This window comes from Schistocerca gregaria, chromosome 1, assembly GCF_023897955.1.
Source record: "Schistocerca gregaria isolate iqSchGreg1 chromosome 1, iqSchGreg1.2, whole genome shotgun sequence".
NCBI lineage: Eukaryota > Metazoa > Arthropoda > Insecta > Orthoptera > Acrididae > Schistocerca > Schistocerca gregaria.
The window spans coordinates 151,991,258-152,017,734 of record NC_064920.1 but is presented as its reverse complement, the minus strand read 5'-3'; the positions used below and the strand labels follow the sequence as shown (position 1 = coordinate 152,017,734).

Sequence of the window (26,477 nt, the reverse complement as noted above, 5' to 3'; positions counted from 1 at the left end):
GTTGCCTCAAAGATGCTGCTTCATGTCAGGGTGCAGTATTACTCTGACACAGTCATCGCCTTCGAACTGTTGCGTTATTGTACGCAGTACACAGTGCTGTAGAATATACTTGAGCTTTTAGCAGTTTCTTAAGAGCAATAAGACGACCACATCCTAAGATCGGAAAACACCGGCATGTCATAACACCGTCTACTCTGTAGTTCACTGTTGGGAACTCACTCGACGGCCGTGCCGAGATAGTATAACTGTTATACCGGAGCCGAGGCAGCCCCTGAGGGCTGGCAACCCATATTACACCACAGAGGACGAGGTTGTGTATGCCCAAGGCGTACCAAAAGCACCATGGTAAACACCTGCTATTTACATACAAGATAAGGGAAACAGACATTCCGAGCAGTACTTCCTGCAGGAAGTATCACTACGCCAAAACCTGATTGGCTGGAGACAGCTATATAGGGGCTAGAACCAGGCCCGAAGTTCAGTTCACGCCGGATGCCGACCTCGGGTACTGCGACTGATGAAGATTATGTCTTCGTCTCGGAATTTGACTGTTACTAGTGTGTGAGTGTGTTACCACGAACCTTTGTGGAAAATTGGAAGTGAACTTTTGTTTGCCTCAATTAGGAGACCTTTTTTCGTTATTGTTACTTTTCGTTTGTATCTTCAGTCATTAACCTTGTGAACGTACATCAATAAAGTTGTGTGTGTGAAAAACTGCGAATTGTCAGTCACAACAGATACACTGGTTCCTGTCAGATCAACGAAGTTAAGCACCGCCGGACGTGGCCGGTACTGGGATGAATGATCGTCTGGATACGGCGCGTGTTCTCTCCCTTTACGGCAGGGGGGACAGGAGGGATGGTGGAGTGAAGTCCCTAATCGTCAGTCTTTGCGGCAGTGTCCTGGATTCAGTTTCACCCCTCTGAGTGTCGCGCGGAGTGAGGGCATGCGATGCTGTTGATGGTGATCCATGCGTCGAATGTTGACGTTAAGCTTGGCGGACGCCGTGACGCTCTTCGAGAGGTGTAGGCTCTGTCCCGACACAAGGTTTCACCCTCTCCGTTGCATCATCATCATCCAACAAAAACATGACACTATAAGACACTCGCACACAATACCGTCACCGACACTCACACGTTACGCTGAGCAACACAACTCTCATACTTGCGACGAAAAGGTGCCTGCTGGTACAGAGGATCGGGAAAACCTTTGCAATTAGGTGGCTGAACCTTTCCTTCGGGGTTTTCCCAGCCGGTCATTCATTTCCGTGACCGGTCAGCATTTCCAGAAGGTAGCAACTCCGATGGCCTTGTTGGTACGCTCGATCAGGTCCTGTGTTGTGCAGGGCTGTTCAAGTTGAGGACAAATTAGAAGGTAGGCCGGGCCTTGTGTTGTTCCGCACTCGCGGCATGTATCTCCATCAGCAGAAAGAATGCCCCACTTTCGCATGTTGGTCTTGCATAGAGGAACGCCCACCCAAGACGATTGAGCGATCTTCAAATAGGGTAGGGCAAATCCTTTCCTGGAGCTAGCTCTTCCTTTACAAGGATATCAGGTGGTAGCTTGCTCTTCCATCTGGTGATGCGGTTAGACTCTGGTGTTTCCTCCAGTGGTTGAGTTCTGGTGATGAAGTTCTTTCTCGACTTCAGTCGACGGACTACAGCCTGATGATCATGCAGTGGATGTCGGGGATCATAACTTTGCTTAGCCCTCTCTACATGAGCAGCACAGCTCTTCTTATAGTTTGGGGAGCTATTCCAACAATTGGGTAGATTTTATCGACTGGAGTTGGCTCCATGAATCTCGACAAAATTCGGACGGTCTCATTGATTGCAATATCAACCTGTTTGGTGTGAGTTGGTCACTCCACACAGGTGAAGCATACTCTGCAGAGGGCGCACATAAAGTAAGAGCCAAAATTCTCAGGACGGGAGGACTTGCTTCCCAGGCGGTGCATGTTAGCTTCCTCAAGATGTTATTCCGTGAACTAACTATCAGCCTCATGTTATGGCAATGTTTCTTGAAGGACAGAGTTCAGCCAAGGGTAACACCCAGATATACTGGTGATGAATGATACTCCAGTCTGCCATGTCATAAGACTTTACCTTTTTTGGGAATACACATGGATGTAGGTAACGTACTTGTAGCATTCGCCAAACCAGAACTACTCCATCAAATTGGCATAGGGTACAAAGCGTGACTCATCACTCAAAATCACTCGTTTCCAGTTACCCACCACGTTGTGTCATCGTTACACCGTCTCAAGTGTGGCTTAGCACTGACTGCACAAATGTGTGGATTATGAGGAATTATTTGACAATTTTACACCGTGTTTCATAACTCCCTAATCACAGTCATTGAGCTGGCTGGACTGCAGGTAGCACTTTGAAACTCACGAGCGATTTTTTCCGCTGATTTCGCCAGATTTTTTTACAACAACGCAACGCTCGATGGTCCCTTTCCGTCAGTACTTGAGGTCTGCGTGGTCTTGCTTTAGCTTTGGTTATTCCTTCGCGTTTCGACTTTAGAAGGGTTGAAATGCCCTTGCTGGATTTGTTGGGCAGGTGACATGCAATGACGAGTCCACGTTCTTAGTCACGGATTACTCCTGACTGCTTCTCTACTGACAATACGATTTTATTCGCCTCCGTTTATGCTGACGGTTCGCCTCTCCTGACATAGTGACCAATTCCGCGTTACATAGTAGTGTCCGGATACCCAGGCTAGGGCTGTTTTTTGTCATTGTTAACATTGACTTAAAAGGGATAGCAAATTAGTACGACGAGGCTCAGTGCCTCTTACTTTCTTCACAGAATTGTTGTTGTTGTTGTTGTTGTTATTGTCTTCAGTTCTGAGACTGGTTTGATGCAGCTCTCCATGCTACTCTATCCTGTGCAAGCTTCTTCATCTCCCAGTACCTACTGCAACCTACATCCTTCTGAATCTGCGTAGTGTATTCATCTCTTGGTCTCCCTCTACGATTTTTACCCTCCACGCTGCCCTCCAATGCTAAATTTGTGATCCCTTGGTGCCTCAAAACATGTCCTACTAACCGATCCCTTCTTCTAGTCAAGTTGTGCCACAAACTTCTCTTCTCCCCAATCCTATTCAATAATACCTCCTCATTAGTTACGTGATCTATCCACCTTATCTTCAGCATTCTTCTGTAGCACCACATTTCGAAAGCTTCTATTCTCTTCTTGTCCAAACCAGTTATCGTCCATGTTTCACTTCCATACATGGCTACACTCCATACAAATACTTTCAGAAACGACTTCCTGATACATAAATCTATATTCGACGTTAACAAATTTCTCTTCTTCAGAAACGCTTTCCTTGCCATTGCCAGTCTACATTTTATATCTTCTCTACTTCGACCATCATCAGTTATTTTACTTCCTAAATAGCAAAACTCTTTTACTACTTTAATTGTCTCATTTCCTAACTAATTTCCTCAGCATCACCCGATTTAATTTGACTACATTCCATTATCCTCGTTTTGCTTTTGTTGATGTTCATCTTATATCCTCCTTTCAAGACACTGTCCATTCCGTTCAACTGCTCTTCCAAGTCCTTTGCCGTCTGTGACAGAATTACAATGTCATCGGCGAACCTCAAAGTTTTTACTTCTTCTCCATGAATTTTAATACCTACTCCAAATTTTTGTTTTGTTTCCTTCACTGCTTGCTCAATATACAGACTGAATAACATCGGGGAGAGGCTACAACCCTGTCTCACTCCTTTCACAACCACTGCTTCCCTTTCATGCCCCTCGACTCTTGTGACTGCCATCTGGTTTCTGTACAAATTGTAAATAGCCTTTCGCTCCCTGTATTTTACCCCTGCCACCTTTAGAATTTGAAAGAGAGTATTTCAGTCAACATTGTCAAAAGCTTTATCTAAGTCTACAAATGCTAGAAACGTATGTTTGCCTTTTCTTAATCTTTCTTCTAAGATAAGTCGTAAGGTCAGTATTGCCTCACGTGTTCCAACATTTCTACGAAATCCAAACTGATCCTCCCCGAGGTCCGCATCTACCAGTTTTTCCATTCGTCTGTAAAGAATTCGCGTTAGTATTTTGCTGCTGTGACTTATTAAACTGATAGTTCGGTAATTTTCACATCTGTCAACACCTGCTTTCTTTGGGATTGGAATTATTATATTCTTCTTGAAGTCTGAGGGTATTTCGCCTGTCTCATACATCTTGCTCACCAGCTGGTAGAGTTTTGTCATGACTGGCTCTCCCAAGGCCGTCAGTAGTTCTAATGGAATGTTGTCTACTCTGGGGGCCTTGTTTCGACTCAGATCTTTCAGTGTTCTGTCAAGCTCTTCACGCAGTATCGTATCTCCCATTTCGTTTTCATCTACATCCTCTTCCATTTCCATAATATTGTCCTCAAGTACGTCGCCCTTGTATAATCCTTCTATATACTCCTTCCACCTTTCTGCCTTCCCTTCTTTGCTTAGAACTGGGTTGCCATCTGAGCTCTTGATATTCATACACGTGGTTCTCTTCTCTCCAAAGGTCTCTTTAATTTTCCTGTAGGCAGTGTCTATCTTACCGCTAGTGAGATAAGCTTCTACATCCTTACATTTGTCCTCTAGCCATCCCTGCTTAGCCATTTTGCACTTCCTGTCGATCTCATTTTTGAGACGTTTGTATTCCTTTTTGCCTGCTTCATTTACTGCATTTTTATATTTTCTCCTTTCATCAATTAAATTCAATATTTCTTCTGTTACCCAAGGATTTCTAGCAGCCCTCGTCTTTTTACCTACTTTATCCTCTGCTGCCTTCACTACTTCATCCCTCAGAGCTACCCATTCTTCTTTTACTGTGTTTCTTTCACCCATTCCTGTCAATTGTCCCCTTATACTCTCCTTGAAACTCTGTACAACCTCTGGTTCTTTTAGCTTATCCAGATCCCATGTCCTTAAATTCCCACCTTTTTGCAGTTTCTTCAGTTTTAACCTACAGATCATAACCAATAGATTGTGGTCAGAGTCCACATCTGCCCCTGGAAATGTCTTACAATTTAAAACCTGGTTCCTAAATCTCTGTCTTACCATTATATAATCTATCTGATACCTTTTAGTATCTCCAGGATTCTTCCATGTATACAACCTTCTTTTATGATTCTTGAACCAAGTGTTAGCTATGATTAAGTTATGCTCTGTGCAAAATTCTACCAGACGGCTTCCTCTTTCATTTCTTAGCCCCAATCCATAATCACCTACTATGTTTCCTTCTCTCCCTTTTCCTACTGACGAATTCCAGTCACCCATGACTATTAAATTTTCGTCTCCCTTCACTACTTGAATAATTTCTTTTATCTCATCATACATTTCATCAATTTCTTCATTATCTGCAGAGCTAGTTGGCATATAAACTTGTACTACTGTAGTCGACTCACCTCGGAAGATGTTCTCCGTAGTTGAGAACGAAACGTCAGGGAGAAGAAGTTCTACAGATCGACCGCGGCAATTTAGCCCGGAAGTGTTTACTGATGGCACTTTACGCAAATTCTGGACGTATTCTTATGCTGAGACGTTCATCCAACTGCACATTGTGTTCAAGAACAGTGAAACCTGGTTGGTAGGTAGTCAGAGAGCGCAGAGGATAAGGTTAAGGTTGTGGATGGGGCTTTATACAGTTACTGTGAGTTGCGTAATCAAACACACAACTTTAGTATTCTAAGAACCACATTGGCTTAACAGACCACAGTTACACAATACGGCTGAAGGCCTAGTTAGCGAAAACTTGAGCTGCTTTGTGGGCTGAAGGCCCAAAACCACACAGCAAACACAAGAACGACTGAAGGCCTGGCTTAGAAATCAAAGCAATTAAAAATAGAAGGCAAAAAATATAAAAAACATGCAATGAAAACAACTAACAGCCGAAGGCCTACACTACACGTCTGAAGGACAACTACACTCCTGGAAATTGAAATAAGAACACCGTGAATTCATTGTCCCAGGAAGGGGAAACTTTATTGACACATTCCTGGGGTCAGATACATCACATGATCACACTGACAGAACCACAGGCACATAGACACAGGCAACAGAGCAGGCACAATGTCGGCACTAGTACAGTGTATATCCACCTTTCTTAGCAATGCAGGCTGCTATTCTCCCATGGAGACGATCGTAGATATGCTGGATGTCGTCCTGTGGAACGGCTTGCCATGCCATTTCCACCTGGCGCCTCAGTTGGACCAGCGTTCGTGCTGAACGTGCAGACCGCGTGAGACGACGCTTCATCCAGTCCCAAACATGCTAAATGGGGGAAAGATCCGGAGATCTTGCTGACTTACACCTTCTAGAGCACGTTGGGTGGCACGGGATACATGCGGACGTGCATTGTCCTGTTGGAACAGCAAGTTCCCTTGCCGGTCTAGGAATGGTAGAACGATGGGTTCGATGACGGTTTGGATGTACCGTGCACTATTCAGTGTCCCCTCGACGATCACCAGAGGTGTACGGCCAGTGTAGGAGATCGCTCCCCACACCATGATGCCGGGTGTTGGCCCTGTGTGTGTCGGTCGTATGCAGTCCTGATTGTGGCGCTCACCTGCACGGCGCCAAACACGCATACGACCATCATTGGCACCAAGGCAGAAGCGACTCTCATCGCTGAAGACGACACGTCTCCATTCGTCCCTCCATTCACGCCTGTCGCGACACCACTGGAGGCGGGCTGTACGATGTTGGGGCGTGAGCGGAAGACGGCCTAACGGTGTGCGGGACCGTAGCCCAGCTTCATGGAGACGGTTGCGAATGGTCCTCCCCGATACCCCAGGAGCAACAGTGTCCCTAATTTGCTGGGAAGTGGCGGTGCGGTCCCCTACGGCACTGCGTAGGATCCTACGGCCTTGGCGTGCATCCGTGCGTCGCTGCGGTCCGGTCCCAGGTCGACGGGCACGTGCACCTTCCGCCGACCACTGGCGACAACATCGATGTACTGTGGAGACCTCACGCCCCACGTGTTGAGCAATTCAGCGGTACGTCCACCCGGCCTCCCCCATGCCCACTATACACCCTTGCTTAAAGTCTGTCAACTGCACATACGGTTCACGTCCACGCTGTCGCGGCATGCTACCAGTGTTAAAGACTGCGATGGAGCTCCGTATGCCACGGCAAACTGGTTGACACTGACGGCGGCGGTGCACAAATGCTGCGCAGCTAGCGCCATTCGACGGCCAACACCGCGGTTCCTGGTGTGTCCGCTGTGCCGTGCGTGTGATCATTGCTTGTTCAGCCCTCTCGCAGTGTCCGGAGCAAGTATGGTGGGTCTGACACACCGGTGTCAATGTGTTCTTTTTTCCATTTCCAGGAGTGTATAATTAAGGCACATTAATAAAAAAATTTAAGCAGGAAAATTCACACAACAACTAAAATGAAAAGCACAATTTTGAACAAACAGAATAAGTGATGCTCAAAAGTGTTCCAAGGGTTGGCTTGGTAATGTAGCTCAAACATAAGGTGAGGTGAGACAGGCAGCCAAGAGCTGAAGTTAGGTAATCGGATGGCAACCCAAACTAGGGACGGCCCAAGGACCGACCAAACATTTAACCAACTCCTTTCCATGCGACCAACGGCACGATGATGGAGAAATCGTCCCATGACGAGAACACGAACAGCACTACACTCCAGAAATTGGCGTTTAGAAACAGCTAGGGCAACAATAACCACTCTAAGCAAATATGAACCAAACAACTTAAAAGGGCTGTCGAACTACACGCCGCGTTGGACAGCAACAACACGACGAGGGAAAGGGACACTGCCTACAAACTACGCTAACGACCAGGGCAGGTAATTGGAGCGTTAACGGCCACAGGGCAGAAAATACCGCTGGTGCACTTCACTGATAAGTAACAGTCAATTTAATAATTAATCACAATATAGGAAGACGCATCACACGATGTTGGTAGCCCGAATGGCCAAGGGCGCAACAACTCGCAAATGAACGAAGAGATGTCACAATAGTTGAGGTTTCATATCAGATTAACTGATCACTCACCTCCAGCGTCCAGGTTCGGTGGGCAACGAACTTGTCGTTCTCGCAGATAGCGCCTCACAATCCGAAAGCGCGTGTACATCGACAGCGGCCCCGGCCTGGGGCCTCGCGCCGCAGAGGCTTGCTTGCTGCTCCGTCCCAACCGACTCATTACCTCAATCCAGCACGCAGATAGCATTAATATAACTGCTCAGTAAAAGCCACAACAGCTACACACAGTTCCGCGAAAACACTTCCACAAACAACTCGAACAATACTAAAACCAGTAACTGTGAAACAACTAGGAGGAATCGTAAGTCGACACACTCAGAGAACCCGGAAGCGGTCGGTGACCGAACGACCAACCAACGTCGCCCCACGGAAGTCCTGTGTGCCGGCAACGGTCGGGAGAGTCATGGCTGTCCGGGCCTCACTGCTGCTCCGTCCCCACTCAACTCCCGATACACGACGACCCGGAAATACTAGCGGCTGCTCCAAACATAGTACGACAGTGATCTTACCGATAAGCGCTGCTGCTGTCACTCACGGGCAGGCAAGGCAGCTATTTAGTGACTCCAGTAAATCGAATAAGAAACGAGACGGCAGTACCACCAAGACAAGTTGTCAAGGAATAGCGGCACGAACACGAGCCGTGCACAGCTCAAACAGCACTATCCAACTTGATCATTCCACCCTGAGATGACGGTACTGAAAGGAAGTCTAATTGTGATGACAAAATTAAGGCAGCCTGTGGTGCAGATTTTGTTGATGAAACTACTTATTAAAAGACTGGGTATCTACATGAATCAACGAAGGGCCACTCAGGGCAATCAGGCTCAGCTGAAACCCTGAACAATGTGGAACGAGTGGGAACCCTATGCAGCGAGGAGCCCATTACATCAAAAAGATGTTCAGCACAGTAACTCACGATGTCAGGGCTGTCCCTCCTGAAGAAAATGAAACTGAAACTAAACATTTTCCTTTACAAAACTCACTGAACCTTTGAAGGACAGTGATGTGGAGCAGCGATATTCATTTGGAAATGAGATGACTAAGACCTCTCGTTGAGGATCAGGTTTAGTTATGAGACACAATTCCATGTCCATGGCGTCGTTAACAAACAGATTTGGTTCCATTTGGGTGCTGTGATTCCACACATTCAAACTGCTGGACTTGGTTTGGAATGGCCCCTTTATAGTCCCAGTCTCGTGCCGTATGATTATTTCTGTTGGGATTATCTGAAGGACAGAGTCTTCGCCGGCCGGAGTGGCCGACCGGTTCTAGGCGCTACAGAGTGGAACCGCGCGACCGCTACGGTCGCAGGTTCGAATCCTGCCTCGGGCATAGATGTGTGTGATGCCCTTAGGTTAGTTAGATTTAAGTAGTTCTAAGTTCTAGGGGACAGATGACCTCAGATGTTAAGGCCCATAGTGCTCACAATCATATGAGCCACAGAGTCTTCGTTGATACACCTACAGCACTCCAGAACAACAGTACTGCAATCTCCAGAAAGATCCGTGTAGTCGAAAAAGGTGATCTTCAGTAATTCATCACTGATTTCAGTTCAGTAGGCTACACTCTCGTTACTGCAGAAGGAAAGCACTTGCAAAATGTTTTCTATTAAATTTCAGATCGTGTTCCACTACATAAACGTGATAACAAGAGTCTGTCACTCTGTATTATGTCGTAGCAGACAAAAACTTTGTGTAACACGTATTTGGGCCACCCTGTAACTCACTTCCCAAACTAAATGAAGTGAAAGTGAGGTTACTTTATTTACAGTTGTAAGTAGGCTGTTTAGGTTTTCATGTTGGTAACGTCACGTAGCGCTCTGTATGAAAATCACTGGCTGTGCTGTGTGCAGTCTGTGGCTGGTTGGCATTGTTGGAATATTTGCTATTGTAGTGTTGGGCAGTTGCATGTGAACAGCGCTTAGCGTTGCGCAGTTGGAGGTGAGCCGCCAGCAGTGGTGGATGTGGGGAGAGAGTTGGCGGAGTTTTGAGAGCGGATGATCTGGACGTTTGTCCATCAGAAAGAGTAAATTTGTAATACAAGTCTGGATGTCATGAACTATGATTTTTGAACACTATTAAGGTAAATACACTGTTTGTTCTCTATCAAAATTTTTGATTTGCTAACAGTGTCTAGTTCGAGTAAGGAAGATTTTTTAGAGGTAAGTGATTCATGAAAAGTATAGGTTATTGTTAGTCACGGCCATTCTTTTGTAGGGATTATTGAAAGTCAGCTTGCGTTGCGCTAAAAATATTGTGTGTCAGTTTAGTGATGATCAGAATAAGTAAAGAGAGAAATGTCTGAGTTCGTTCAGTTTTGCTCAGCTGTTTGAAAATCAAATAACTTAAGGGGTTTACCAGCACAGTAATTCATTAATTTTTCTAGGGGGATGTTTCATATGTCGACCCTTAGCCGAGGATACTTCACTAGAATCTTCTGATTTTTTCTTGTAGCTTGTGTAATTAGTGTAGCTAGAAATGTCTGAGTACGTTCAGTTTTGCTCAGCTGTTTGAAAATCAAATAACGTACAGGTTTTCCAGCGCTGTCATTTATAAAATTTTTCTAAGGGGAGGTTTCACAATTAATTGCAGAGTGTTTAGTTTTCTCTTTTGTATTAACTGTTGCTTGGAATTGAGACAGTTGGCTATTCTTAGTTTTATCATTTAGTATTCACTGGAACTGACCGACACCCGGAGCGGTGGAACATTGTTCACCGAAGTCAGATGAAAATCCTCATTCGCCATTCATGATATTTGTGCTGATAAATTAATATTTCCAGTGAATTATTATTTTAGGCCCCTGGTAGTGATGGCTTACCCATACATATACCATAGCTTGAATTTAGACCTCCGTTTTCAGTCTTTATTCAGTTTCAACTTATTAGAAAACGAAGCCAGCGCACCGTTTGTATTTTCCGGTAACGTGGCTGCATCTCTAGGATTTCTCAAACTCATCCGAGGCGCAGTGTGTAGCTGAAACCCGTATAGTGGGGCCTCGCGACATGGAACACAGCTTAGTACGGCTTCCAAAAGCTCGCTCGTTTCCGTGTCTGCAGTGCAGCTACTGGTTTTACGGTTGCATGTGACATCCTTCCACCTTGCATTTCCAGTTTTTCGCGCGTATACGTGTCATTCCTTCCAGGCGAGAAAGTCGTTAAGGAGTCATAAAACCAGGTATTTGACGAGAAAGTCCCGCGCGGCAGTTAACCAATATACGACTCGGTTGTATGTTAAAGTGGAGCAATCTGCTCCCTCTCCAACTGATAAGAAATCTTCTCTCTGCAGTGCGGTGGAGCAGCTTAAATAATCATTGTAAAATCTGAGGCTCTAATTGGATTACCAAAACGACTTGGTTGTCTGTCTGCGGGCGAGGTTCGACAACCGCCACAGCTTCTAACTGCGGTAATCTTGTCATTGGTAAAAGAAGAGGAAGATCCAGTAGCATTGGCTTTGTTGGATGGAAGGCCGAGCGGGCGACATATATGACGCCTTTTTTCACTCGTGCTGTTATTTACTTAAACATATCTTTCTTTTAAGAACCGGTTTCGGCTTTTTAAGCCATTCTCCAGCGATAACCTACGTGCAAAAGTTTCCATGTGTCTAAAGTAGCAGCATCTTACAATTTGTGTTTACATTCGTTTTGGTTAGGAAAAATGTAGCTCTTGTTGAAGGTTTGGCAGTTGTTTTATCCATTTTTTTATTTGTTTTTGTCGTCGCACTTGATTTGCGCCTACATTATTCTCTCTAGAAGTAATTTTTTTTTATCTACAGTAAGGAATCGTATAATGTATAGGGTTATCTTTCCATTAACTATAAAATATATTAACTATATAAGATATATTAACTATAAGATATATTAACTATAAGATATATCATATTACCGGGTAGCTCGGAAGCTAGAGCCGACCTGAGTGGCCGAGCTGTTCTATGCGCTTCAGTCTGGAACCGCGTGACCGCTACGGTCTCAGGTTCGAATCCTGCCTCGGTCACGGATGTTTGTGTTGTCCTTAGATTACTTAGGTTTAAGTAGTTCTAGGGGACTGGTGACCTCAGAAGTTAAGTCCCATAGTTCCCAGAGCCATTTGAATCATTTTTTTTTTTTTTGGAAGCTAGATTAAAGTTCAATCCTTTATTCAGAAGATCTTGCTCTGTATTTGTGAACTGTGTGTCTGTCATATTTTCTACGCGTTTGAAAAATTTTAGCTTATTGTTTTGTACTTGGTCATCATCATGAGATATTTTCGTTCAGTTGTGGGTTATGAGATTATTTATTTTCTTTATACGCTTCTCTTTCAACTTGCTCACTCACATGTTCATAATCGTTGACTAACCTGGTCACAATGCACTGGGGAGAAAGTTTCAGCTAGTTGTAGGTGTGACAAATAAAATTCGCGGTTGAGCCACGTTTTATCTTTACAATCAGTCTAATTTCATACTTGGTCCACATAATTTAGCTGTACCTCTTCACTTCTTCAACAGCCATGGGATTATTTATAACCTGAGGTACTGTTTGTTACACTTAATACTTTCAATAGTTTATAGAAGTTCAGTCATCGTGCCCTGATATTGTTGAAATTTACCCTTAGCTCTATTTTTATTTTATTTTTTTTACTAAACATGTCCCATTACGATGTGACGTTTCATGTTTGAAGGTTAACGTAAAATGTTATCAACAGAATTTGAGACCAATAACGCTCAAAGAAATCATACAGTTACATCAGCTACCTTACTTTCCAAATACAAAATTGTGGTGTGCCAAAACTTCACAATTAATTCAAATATCACATTTACATCTACATGTACAGAACTGAGTCTTCAAGATAATTACAATTTAAAAGAACACTGAAGTTCATAAGTGTGCCTTTTTTGTTATGATAGAATCTAATAATTGAATCAGTGACATGAGTTAGGACAACAAATGTGTTAGACTGCCAGAATATATCCAGGTTTTTCAGGGCACGCATGTAGCTACATTTGACAACAGGTGTTCTCATATGACTCAGGAAAGTCGTGAAAATCTTTTGTGAATTTGTGAAATGAGTCTGGTTAATTGATTGTGTCATAGCGTGTCATACATCTTCTTCGTTGAGGGTAGCACAAAAACCTAGAACTCCGTCCACAGGCGCATTGTTACAGGCAGACCGACCGCCATGTCATCCTCTATTAATGGCGTCATTGGATGCGGTATCTCCCCTGTTCCGGCTGCCGTCAGTCTTCGTGGCCTGGAGCTGCTAATGCTCGGTAAAGCAGCTCTCAGGCTAGGTGAACGATCTTCCACTCTACTCACCAGGGATAAATACCTAGCAGTACCAGGAATCGAACCCGTGTATTCTGGAGGGCGGCCAGCTTTGCTGCCCAGTTTATTTATTTAGTTTTTTTCACTCGAACCTTCTTTTTTTTTCAAACAGGAAACAAAACATATTTGAAGTTTATTCTACGCTCTTCACAAGGAACTACATTTTTTAAAAAAAGAAAAAATACAAAAGGCCATTAAACAGGTACGCACTCCCGCGATGAACGAAAATAACTTATTAGCGACATTATGCCAGGTAAAAGAACATCCGAATATTCAGCTCTCAACAGAGAAGGGCCTGTCGACTTCTCAAAATTAACAGTCCGTGATAGTTCGTACGTGTATCCAATCAAAACTAACTACGCAGTGTAACTTCTCTGTACTGAGACACCCCAACTGTTGGAGGATCCATAAATACTCATCTTAAGAAATTGGAATAATGCATTCGAAGTTTCGTTCGGCACTGTATCTTCTCGTTTTGTTCGTGTAAGTACATCCAAAACTGCAGCTCGCCCATTCCATTATTGTCATGTGTGCAATTCACCACCATCCTTGCAATCCATTCAGCTGTGGACGCGAGTGAATCTATCGCCGCCATATACCTACTGAGTGATTGTAGGAAAAGTGAAATAATCAAGAACACTTACATTTTTGTAGTTCAAAACGAATGGAAGCACTGATTGTGAAGACGCCGCTGTTTTAGACATATAGTAATTTTTATGGGTAATCAACGGACAACAGCCGAAAATGGTTGTGAAAAGAAAGAAACGTTTGAATAAATAACAACCTGAGTGGAAAAAATACTACAGTCATTAAGAATATTATAAAATTTTTTGGAAGATGACTATCAACAAGTAATGAATCAATAGCGTGTTTGTCCGTTAGCTGCTTTTATCTTCTCTTCAGTAATATTCTGTTTACGCTTGTTATTAGAATGTTTGCTTTTAAAAGTCCTGTGTTGTATACTGGAATTCGTAACATGCTCCACACATGAGGCATTATTTACGTAACGACATATGTGATGTGGCTTAAGCAGTTTTAATCCTAATCCTTCCTCTCCCCATCCCCAAACCACGTACTCCTTTACAGGTGTGTGTCCGGACGCCTAACTGGGAATCTTGTTTTTTTCCTTGGCGCACAGTGACCTCCTTTCCTCGCGGTGTGCGATAGTTGTGCCTGCCTTGCATCTAATCGAATTGTAGAATTCCCCTGGTCCCATTTTGCTTTATTTGAACGGATAACTGGTTTTGGCCTTACACCCACCACCAGGTGTAACATGCTCTCACTCTGTGAGACACAACGGAGAAATTTGGAATTTACCCCAAAGTTTGGTGACGAGGAATTTAACGGCACCACTTCTCTCACTTCTCTCATCCCTCCACCCCTCTCACCGTTCAACGAGCGAGTTGGCGCAGTGGTTAGCATACTTGAATCGCGTTCGGGTTCAAGGCCGCATCCGCCCATCCTGATTTAGGTTTTCCGTGATTTGGCTGAATCGGTCTTGCCAAATGCTCGGATGGTTCCTTTGAAAGGGCGCGGGCGATTTCCTTCGCCGTCCTTGACAACATCCGTGCTAGTGCTCCGTTTCTAATGACCTCGATGTCGAAGGGGGACACAATCTTCTTCCCTTTTTCCAACCCCCCCCCCCCCCCCCCCGTGCCGCCGGCCGCCTTCCCCCCCCCCCCCCCTTTACGCCGCAGATCTCTTGCGGGCCAATACTGGCGAAGAAATTTTTTATTCTTATCACCAGAGTTCCGATTTGACCAAAACAGCACAGTTGTGAGTGATCGTCCTCGATGCAACGAGCCGATGTAACGGGCGGGTTTCCTCCGCATTGGCAGCTACTTCACGATGAATATCTGGTGACGCTGTGCCTGTGAGCTGTTAAGTTTTACCAGTGGCGTCGCTGTCAAGCAACCTGGAGGCCCACAGTTCAAATATCAACGGATCGTAACAATAGCTACGCCAACGGCTCGTCAGTGGTGCAGGAGCGTCAGCTGGTCGATCCATTGAGCCGACGCTGAGGCGGTTTGTTGTGGCGGAGCCCCCACGCGGCAGGGCGGCCTTCCGGCCCGTGGGGGGACCCAAGTGGAGGTGGAGGGGCAGCCGCAGCGGCGGAGCCCGCGCGGCCGCAGTCTGCCCGCGACGCCAGCCGTGGGCCGGCGCGCCTCCACCTGCTCCAGAGGGCCGCGTCCCAGCCAGCCATGTACCGTATCCGGCTGTACATCGTCCCCGAGGCGGAGGAGGCCCAGGCGCCGCCGCCCGCCGCCGCCCCCGCGTCGTCGCCCCCGGCACCCGCAGTCAGTGTTACGCACCGCGCGAGCCGCGCCAAGGTGAAGGTCACCTTCAGCGAGCCACCCGCCCTCCGGCACAACTATAACAACAACAACAACAACAGCCAGAGGGACGTCGTCCGCCACATCAACACGCTCAATCGCAGGGACCTACAGGTACGTGCCGCGTAGTTGGCGCTGCCCGGACAGTGCGGTGCTGGTGTTCCGGATCAGATCGATGTTGAATACCGACACTGGACGTCGGCTCTTTTCAGTGCTGTTGTGGCGAGTGATGTCTTAAATGTGCAAGCAGAGACAGAACACAGCGCAGGCAGTATTTACTTCGCTTCTACAGGGTGTTTCAAAAATGACCGGTATATTTGAAACGGCAATAAAAACTAAACGAGCAGCGATAGAAATACACCGTTTGTTGCAATATGCTTGGGACAACAGTAAATTTTCAGGCGGACAAACTTTCGAAATTACAGTAGTTACAATTTTCAACAACAGATGGCGCTGCAAGTGAAGTGAAAATATAGAAGACAGCGCAGTCTGTGGGTGCGCCATTCTGTACGTCGTCTTTCTGCTGTAAGCGTGTGCTGTTCACAACGTGCAAGTGTGCTGTGGACAACATGGTTTATTCCTTAGAACAGAGGATTTATGCAAGATGGTGCCCGGCCACATCGCACGGCCGACGTCTTTAATTTCCTGTATGAATATTTCGATGATCGTGTGATTGCTTTGGGCTATCCTAAACATACAGGATGCGGCGTGGATTGGCCTCCCTATTCGCCAGACATGAACCCCTTTGACTTCTTTCTGTGGGGACACTTGAAAGACCAGGCGTACCGCCAGAATCCAGAAACAATTGAACAGCTGAAGCAGTACATCTCATCTGCATGTGAAGCCATTCCGCCATACACGTTGTCAAAGGTTTCGGGTAATTTCATTCAGAGACTACGCCATATTATTGCTACGCATGGTGGATATGTGGAAAATACCGTACTATAGAGTTTCCAGACCGCAGCGCCATCTGTTGTTGACAATTGTAACTACTGTAATTTCGAAAGTTTGTCTGCCTGAAAATGTACTGTTGTCCCAAGCATATTGCAACAAACGGTGTATTTCTATCGCTGCTCGTTTAGTTTGTATTGCCGTTTCAAATATACCGGTCATTTTTGAAACACCCTGTATATTGTATTTCCGAATGTAGATCGTGGTGATCGTGGTGACTGTAGCCCAAGGTCTACATTCAGTGAAAGGTGGCTGTCTGGTTGTCACAGGTGAAGCTAACGATTGTGTTGCCTTGAGAACGACTATAGTTGGCCGGCCGGAGTGGCCGACCGGTTCTAGGCGCTACAGTCTGGAACCGCGCGACCGCTACGGTCGCAGGTTCGAATCCTGCCTCGGGCATGGATGTGTGTGATGTCCTTAGGTTAGTTAGGTTTAAGTAGTTCCAAGTTCTACGGGACTGATGACGTGACAAGTTAAGTCCCATAGTGCTCAGAGCCATTTGAACCATTTTGACTGTAGTTGTATTTTATCCATAATGGATACAGGTGAACTCCGTGACTGTTCCTTTACAGGGTGTAGAATAATTACCGCTACGATTCCCAGTAGAAAATGATTTTACTTACTACGCGACTGGTTTCGTGCTTGAGCCCATCTTAAGGTGGTTTGCGTTCAGTTACATGTTTCCATACTCAGTGTCAGAGGTCACTATTTAAATAAAGAGCAAATAATGTGATGATGATGATTGAATGAAACATTTGGAAATGGCTAAGCGTCACGTTTTGTAAAATATTATAGTAGTTACTTATAGCTTGTGTACCCACATCGTTTCCACATTACATTTATCACATTTTCTTTTCATAAACATCTCGTCTTTTACACGTTAACTGTTCATTAGTCACCATGGTAATTATTGGCGCTTCCGTATTATGTCTTTAATAAAATAGTGGCACTTTACGTCTTAGTAACTTCAGAAGCACGTGCCCTCATAGCTCCAGCGTTCTTACATTGTAGGAGTCACAAAGAGCTTAGGTGAAAGAAGTACAGAGATGTTACACGTATAGATACATAACAGATATTAGAAGTTATGGAAATGAAATTAAATATCTTCAACATTTCGCAGCACTGTCAGCAATTGTATAAATATGAAGAAGGTTGGGTTATCCCGACTGAAACCTAGATAAATACTAGGTAAACGGTGCAACTGAGGCTATTGATTATTGAAATTAAAATTTATGAAAATGTAATTGTTACGTGATTGCGGAACGACACTGAATAGTTGCTGGCAAATTATGTAACGTTAAATAGACTTTTTTTCAAAAATTTGCTAGTTGTTATGGGGTCATTAGTTACACTGAGTATGGAAACATGTACATGAATGACTGTAAACCACCTAAAGGCGGGCACAAATCCGAAACCGATAGTTTGTTAAAAAAAAAAAAAAGGAAATCACCTTCTGTTGTGAGTAGCAGCGGTTATTATTCTACACCCTGTGACTATAATTCATGGTACGGCGCGTATTTTATGTATAATGGATTTCGATGAATTATTTGCGTTCGCCGCTTTCATCACTGGTATGTCAAAGTCGACGGGTGGTACCGGTAGGTTCAGTATTTCTTCGGAATCCCCAGAAGTTCATAGTACTAACAACAGTGCATCCCACAGGATATCACGCGTATGTTGATCTCTACAGTCTGTACAAGCAAGATGCGTGGCATTTAGTTCACTTTGTTTAGTCGGCAGTGGGTACTTTTCTGCTTATTTATAAATGGATGAAGGGAAAAGTAGTTTCGCTCTCTCGATTCTCAGCCGTCAGAAATTTTGAAGAAAGGATGATCGCAGTTTAAAACTCACTCAGCAATGAGCTGATTAGCGGCTTTCTATGGCCACGATTAAACACGGATGGATACATTTCATTTGAACCATCCCAACAATCGCTGGAGTAACGCTGGAAAACAATGTAAAGCCCAAATCTGGTTAGGTAGACAGGGGATTGTAATTCCGCCCTTTCATACTGCGAGTCCGCTGTCTTAGACACTGTTCAGAATCGTACTGTTGACACTTGCAAGATAGGAAAGAACGATTCATTTCTTTCAATGTGCCTGCAAAAGAAAACCCCGAAAATATAAAACCTGCTAGTTAGTGGAAGCACTGTTAGACGGCGAGTTATATTGCTCCAAATAAGTACTTATATTGCTTCAAATAAATACATATTTTTCCCTTTTTGTGCCATTATAGTTATATGCTTACTTAGTCGACGCTCAGTTTCCACCTTCAGTTCCTTTGCCCTCTTAGCCACTTTAATCCAGGTGGAGGAATATCGTGTACCCCATTTGGCTGTAAATCACGTTAACTCCAAACTCTACGCGATGGCTTTTGCGGAGATATTAAACCACTCCATTTCTCTTAACAGAGATATTGGTACGTCGACACAGCCCATCGCATTTACACCTCTCCTCTGTGTTTCAATATATGTGGCGAACCACCTCGACATTCGCGCAGCCACATGTATGCGTGAAACCACACCCATGCTGTACTGTGCGCCAAACAAACGGTAGTTAAGTCGGTGCGGATACGAACTTCGTATCTTACAGACTAGCACTCCACGCGTTGTGCTATAAGAAAGTACGAATTTATAAACAGAATCTTTCTGAGTGAGTGCGTATCGTGTCTTGATAAACTGACCGTACATCTTAGAAATGTTGCGATCGTTAGCCATTATGGCTGAGGATTATTGTCGGCCGGCCGGAGTGGCCGTGCGGTTCTAGACGCTACAGTCTGGAACCGAGCGACCGCTACGGTCGCAGGTTCGTATCCTGCCTTGGGCATGGATGTGTGTGATGTCCTTAGGTTAGTTAGGTTTAATTAGTTCTAAGTTCTAGGTGACTGATGACCTCAGAAGTTAAGTCGCATAGTGCTCAGAGCCATTTTTGATTATTGTCGACATTAGTTGGAATTTGTGTGTCCTTTTACGTCGTGCATTGCGTTACGTGTCGGACACTGCCTTCTAATGTTTAGAACTGAAGTACTGGTCCTCATCATCGCGCCAGTGTCTACTCTTGATCATGGAGAAGCAAAGTAATGCAACCGAGTGGAAAAACAAAAATCGCCAACTACCAGAAAAACTGTTTCTTCAAGAATGAGCTACGTTGTTACCTCTGATACTTGTGTTTCAACGGTCGGTGGAAATCCATGCAAGGGCCACTGCGAAGTATGAAAGCACTGTGTAGTCTCAGAGCCATACCACACATGTAAGTACTCGCCATTGTTGTCGTACATGTAGAATGTCGCGGACGAGGCACGTCGGAAGACGGGCTGCACCGTTTCCGCCGCGGAGTCCTTGACCAATTTACTCGCAGCTGGGGGCCCTTTCACTCTCGCTGTTACCACATGTATGGATCATGTGAAAACGGGTCCTGAAGATGGGATTTGTTACACATGCGATCTAGAAATCGTAGACCCTTGATTCCGACACTAACAAACTTACACACACTTGGAGCCCGTCCATAATAGTTCACATGTTTATTATTTTTCCTGACTAAATTATGTCCTAAAAGCCGTCTCCTCCACCTGATCAGAGACGAAAGGACAGTTTGCGAACTTAGTATCGAATCATGTAATTCGTAAGAAAAATACTTCTTACTACAAAATAACGATTTTTTCAGTTGGAGAACACGTACCAAATCGCTACATAATTCGACTAGAATATACAGTAGTTGTCTTTGTAATGGAAGTTACGAGTAATCTGTAGTGCTGATGATTAAATTACCTCCGTTTCGTATTGTATGTTAAGCTGCGACTCCCTCTGAGCAACAGGGTGAGAGAGTTCATAGATCGGACGAAGGACCGCAGGTTGGAATTCGCCGTCCCGTCGACGAAGGTGTCACTACTGCCAGAACACAGGTTTGGGCTGGTCGAGCATTGGGGACGAAATCCGCCGTCCCTCTTCTAAAGGAACCACCCCAGCATTCGCCTTAAATTAGCCAGGGATACTACGCAAAACTAAGGTCTAGATGACAGGACTGAAATTTGAACCCCACTTCTTCCGAGTACAAGCCCATAGCCGTAATCACTATGAAAATCAGTGCCAGTAGGACATAAAAGAGTGCTAGAAGTTTAAACTTAATATAAGGTTGGAGATTGCTTATCTTTCTATAACAACCCTTTACAGAAAGCTGATAATGTAAATTAATGCCTTCATATTACGATAAAGGGTAAAGTTTTTTCTTCACTGTAAAATATTACTTGCTTGTCCCATCAATTGAGACCCTGGGTCCTTAGTCCTATCTATGACCTCTTTCATCATGTTTTTTATAAGGGACTCACAGTTGAAAATCGAGTTAGCATCGCATGGATTTAGAGAGTTTCGGAAAAAAAGATGATTTCATCTGTAAGAACGCCACCTAAAAATTATCATCTCGCTTTTACTGTATGTTGAGTCTAGAAGTGAGCTTCATTGTCATTTCCATCCTGTGTTTTTCTGCACCGATCTTATAACCACATTTCTTTGCAAAACCGGTTAGACGAGGAACAGAAGGTCTGTGAAATGACAAAAGTTTTCGTCGGGCGATTGACGCTTTCGATTTTAACGTGAAAACGTGTGTTTAATACCAAGACATGTAGCATGTTAAATACAGTCTCAAAAGCTTGTAAGTGTGTTGCGGAGGAGGCTATGCTGGGAAATAATGTTATAAAAAAAATTCGATACGTTGTGTCGTTCTCGAATTATTTAGCATTAAAGTTACCTGCTCAGGCTGTTGCGCAACGCAAATTCATGCATTTGCGCTTGTTAAATTGCGGTAATGCACAGACATCCGTGGATCCGTGAGTTACCACTTGTTCAAATGCTCATTGCCAGTTAAAAGGAGCCTCTTCGGGAAGTGATAAATTTAAGCCAGGTGAGCAAGCGCTACATTCTTTTTATTTGAGGAAACCAAACGAAGAACACGTTTGATGACGTTGCCTCTAGCAGACTGCTTGAATTTGCGCGGGAGACAACCTGATTGAATAATTTCGAAACTAAATAATTCGGAAATGGCGCAAATCATCGAATTTTTTTCTTAGCAATTGGTTGGTTGATTTGGGGGAGGGTCCGGGTCCCATCGGATTTCGGAAGGACGGGGAAGGAAGTCGGCCGCACCCTTTCAAAGGAACCTGAAGTGAACTAGAGAAATCACGGAAAACTTAAATCAGGATGGCCGGATCTGGGTTTGAACCGTCGTCCTCCCGAATGCGAGTCCAGTGTGCTAACCACTGCGCCACCTCGCTCGGTCTTAAAAATTATTTCTGAGCACAACCTCCACTGCAACACCCTTACAAGCGTTTCAGATTGTTTCTAACCATCTTGTGGTACTAAATGTTATTTTAAATGCATTTTATATGCTTAGAACCATTTGAAAATTACATGAAAACATCTAAACAAATATAACGCAAACGCAGACCACAGTGCGGAATAACCAACTGACTGACCGCAGTAAATAATGCCGACCAGGACTGTCTTTAACGTTTAGAATTCCTAAAAGCGTACTGCGAAAGTCCAGAAGCGCCTTCAGCTACTGTATACGTCGGGCAATATTTCGCACTTTTACGATTGTACTGCTGTGTATGGAAGAAGGTAGAGGAAGGAAATTACGTCAGTGCCACACCGTGTGCTAACTTTAGCGCCTAGAAACATCATAGCTTTGTGCGTTAAGGGAATTAGCACTACGTACAGTTTTAAGAGTTCCATCCCCGTCGTGTTCACTTTCATTTGTGCCTTTGCTTGACATAAGCACGGTGCTGAACACGTAACCATAGTGACCGTCATTGTCACTTACTAAAATGATTTGGACAGCCTATTGGGCCCTTGCGGATGCAGTCAAATAAAATAAACAAAAGTTGTGTTATTACTGGCTTGAGTATCTATGGCGAGTTAAAACAGTATGTCGGATCGGGGCTGTGTTTTCGCAGGCAGTGACATTACGGATCTACTCAAAACTACAAGCTGTCACTTTTTCCTTTTCACGTTTTTCATTCTCTGAATGGTGGAATTGGTAGTGCGTTGTCTTGTGTAAAGACAGAAACACTGGATTGTTTCCGTGTCTGACACAGAGTTTTAGCTTGTCAGAAAACTTCATAACAGCATGTAGTGAGAAAAAACGCAATTACTAACATAACAGTAATTTCTGGGAAAGAATACGATTTTTAGAAACAACGCGTTGTACGCAGGCTGTGTAATTTATATGTATGAAGTTCATACTTACATTGCAGGTCGCCTGTTCTTCATTACTGATTATAGCTGCAGTAAAGAAATCAGCTTTAATTGGCGTAGACGAATTGTTAGCAGCCTAATTAGGATTCGTTCAGTATTAAACATACAGAAATTCACTGTTTCGTTGTTTTCGCCAGCCTGTCAACAGCTTTAAGCTTACCTCTGCTGAGCTGTATACGCATATATAAGGGCCTCCCAGAAAGTAATGCGCCTCAGATTTGTCTTCAACAATTATTTACTGAACCGAATGAAATGTACGAAGATGAAACAATGATGTTTCTTCTGCACTCCTTATTTTTCCGCGCAATGTCGTTCGCGTTCTATGGCTTTCCTCCAACGAGACACAAGGGCGTGTCCGATCAGTCGTTACAAGTCCTTCTTCGGGTCACGAACCCGTTTCATAACCGACCGTGCGTATCACCTCCTCGTCACCCTCAAAATGTCTTCCACAAATGGCATACTTTAATAACCCAAAAAATTGGAAGTCTGAGGGAGCTAGATCAGGGCACGAGGATGGATGGGGTAACTCTGTTCAACCCGGTTTTGTGTTGCGTTCCGAAGTCCTGAAACGTGTGAGGCCGAAGGTTGTCATGTTGAATCAAACAATCTACTGGACTGTTATGGCGCCGAAGTTGGTAGAAGCGTTAATCAGATTTGCTTCAGAATTAATGAAGCTGTCTCTTGGCATCGCGAATGAGCACATCAGGAAACCGAATTTTGTTCTGTGTGACAGCCGTGAATGGTCTGCTCAAACGCTGCAAAACTTCGAGCTCTGCCAAATTCCCTTCTCATAATGGCCTCACCCTCTTTGACCAACGACTAATCGTACTTTTGTCGTCTGCAGATGCTCCACAAATTGCACAGAAAGGCTTGTGAATATTGTCAACAGTTTCTTTCTCCGCAATGAGAATTTCAATGACGACATGCTACTTGTTACATACAACTCCTACAGACGCCAATTTGAAACATTGTTGTAGCTACGCTGTCTGTCGTAGGAAACGGAAAATCTGCGCGCGCACTCCGGAAAATTCTAATGATGCATACCTCAAGATTCGCATTCGATTCGTACAGTTGTTGTTGGCTGAGAAAAAAGTTGTGGTGCGTTGATTCCTGGGCGACACTTGTATTATCACTGAATTGAAATCAGTCTCTGAACTTGGTTCTGTAGCAACGGAGGACAGAAGGAAAGTAGGATTTAACGTCCCACCGACAACAAGGTCGTTAGGACAAGATCTGGGACAGGAGAATCTTTCTGGAAATTGTGTTGACTGGTTTAGGGGAACCACGTAAAACCTAAATCAGAATGGACGGAAGGGGATTTGAACTTACTAAAGCAACGTGTTAGCCTTTGCGCCACGTCACTCGGTGATGGTTTATCACTGTAGTTGCTATTGTATGAAACAAGTTTTGCTCGAATCGCGAAATGATCTTGTGTATTTAGCGTCAGTAGTATGAGTCAGTGGTGTACACTGTCAGATCATCGCCAGTGATTATGTGCGTCTACCATGTTTACGTTCGGAGAACTTGCACCCAACAACATATCAGCACAAAAACTCACTCAACCACCACGCACTTCCTGTGGGGAACGTTCCGATGCACTAGGGGCAGAGTTTCATAATCTTGAGCGACTACCAACTTCGTCCAAAACGGACTTCTGGCTGAGCACGTGGGGTAGATTCTGCGCCAAATCCCATGAGAAATCGTGCATCTCCATGCCGGTACTGGAATCGGTGTTATGCGCTACTTTATTTTCGTAACAACTCGCGAACAGAAGGCTGTCATGTTGAATCGTTTGTGTACTTACTCGCCTCCGAAGCAGAGGTCGGGAACTCACGCTGTCCTGTGGCGCTCGACTCGGAGGTAAGCCAGTTCGAATCCTGGCGATGAAAGAAATTTTCGCTGGCAGTACTTCGGCGGCGAGGGGAGAAGAAGTGGTGGCGTTAAGTTCCTGATCACCAGACTTTCTACCATTGTGCTGGATTCATTTCCAGACCTCTCCGCACTGCCTCTTAAAGTCAAGGCATGCGACGTTGTTGATTGGATGGTGATCTGTTCGTCAGATGAGAACGTTAACCTCGGCGGTCACCTTGATGTTAATAGAGAAGAGTAGACTGTGTGATGCTCCAGGTTTTACTCTTGCTCTCCTCCCATCAACACTATCGTCATCGTTATCATGCAACACAAAACACATCACTACACTGTACACGGATCCATTTCGCACGCCTAAACTCCATAAACACATAATATGACACAATTCTCCCGTATCCACAAGGAAAGGAGCCAATAAGCGCGGTGGAACAGAAGACCTTTCCTAGTAGGCGATTTGCCTACCTCTTGGTTCTCCTAGCCAACAAAGCCACACGACTGTACTTTTTTACTGTTGTACTGAGTGCGATACCCGTGGTCTAGGGGTAGCGTGTTTGATTCATAATCAAAACGTCTTCGGTCCCGGGTTCGATCCCCGCCACTGCCTAAATTTTGACAAATAATCAGCATAAGAAGTCAGCCTCATTCTGCCAACGGCCTTGTCAAAGAGGGCGGAGGAGCGGATAGAGGTTCAGGGCACTCTCTTGTCCTAGGGGTGGGAAAATGCCCCTAAGTGCGGAAGAATCAGCAATGATCAACGACATGAGGATGCAGAAGGCAATGGAAACCACTGCATTAAAAACACGTAACTTGTATCCACAGGACACGTGGCCTGTAGTAGAAGAAGTGTCATGATGATCTCTCCATTGGCAAAAGATTCCGGAATAGTCCCCCATTCGGATCTCCGGGAGGGGACTGCCAAGGGGGAGGTTACCATGAGAAAAAGATTGAATAATCAACGAAAGGATAATGTTCTACGAGTCGGGGCGTGGAATGTCAGAAGCTTGAATGTGGTAGGGAAACTAGAAAATCTGAAAAGAGAGAAGGCTCAATCTAGATATAGTAGGGGTCAGTGAAGTGAAGTGGAAGGAAGACAAGGATTTCTGGTCAGATGAGTATCGGGTAATATCAACAGCAGCAGAAAATGGTATAACAGGTGTAGGATTCGTTATGAATAGGAAGGTAGGGCAGAGGGCGTGTTACTATGAACAGTTCAGTGACCGGGTTGTTCTAATCAGAATCGACAGCAGACCAACACCGACAACGATAGTTCAGGTATACATGCCGACGTCGCAAGCTGAAGATGAACAGATAGAGAAAGTGTATGAGGATATTGAAAGAGTAATGCAGTATGTAAAGGGGGACGAAAATCTAATAGTCATGGGCGACTGGAATGCAGTTGTAGGGGAAGGAGTAGAAAAAAAGGTTACTGGAGAATATGGGCTTGGGACAAGGAATGAAAAAGGAGAAAGACTACTTGAATTCTGTAACAAGTTTCAGCTACTAATAGCGAATACCCTGTTCAAGAATCACAAGAGGAGGAGGTATACTTGGAAAAGGCCGGGAGATTCGGGAAGATTTCAATTAGATTACATCATGGTCAGACATACATTCCGAAATCAGATACTAGATTGTAAGGCGTACCTAGGAGCAGATATAGACTCAGATCACAATATAGTAGTGATGAAGAGTAGGCTGAAGTTCAAGACATTAGTCAGGAAGAATCAATACGCAAAGAAGTGGGATACGGAACTTCTAAGGAATGACGAGTTACGTT

General features: G+C 44.6%; 1 protein-coding gene across 2 annotated transcripts in view; it reads left to right on the top strand.

Annotated features, from left to right (window-relative positions):
• The window catches only part of LOC126335027 (rhotekin-like), a 1,081,506-nt gene that overhangs the window by 96,649 nt on the left and 958,380 nt on the right, over positions 1-26,477 (top strand). Inside the window, exon 1 of one of the 2 annotated variants that reach the window (XM_049997871.1) lies at positions 15,399-15,750. The exons of the other annotated variant lie outside the window; for it this stretch is intronic. Within the exon in view, the coding sequence (XP_049853828.1) occupies positions 15,505-15,750 (246 nt within the window). The 5' untranslated portion in view covers positions 15,399-15,504. Of the gene's footprint in view, positions 1-15,398; positions 15,751-26,477 lie in introns of those variants that run through there. 2 annotated transcript variants of the gene reach the window in all.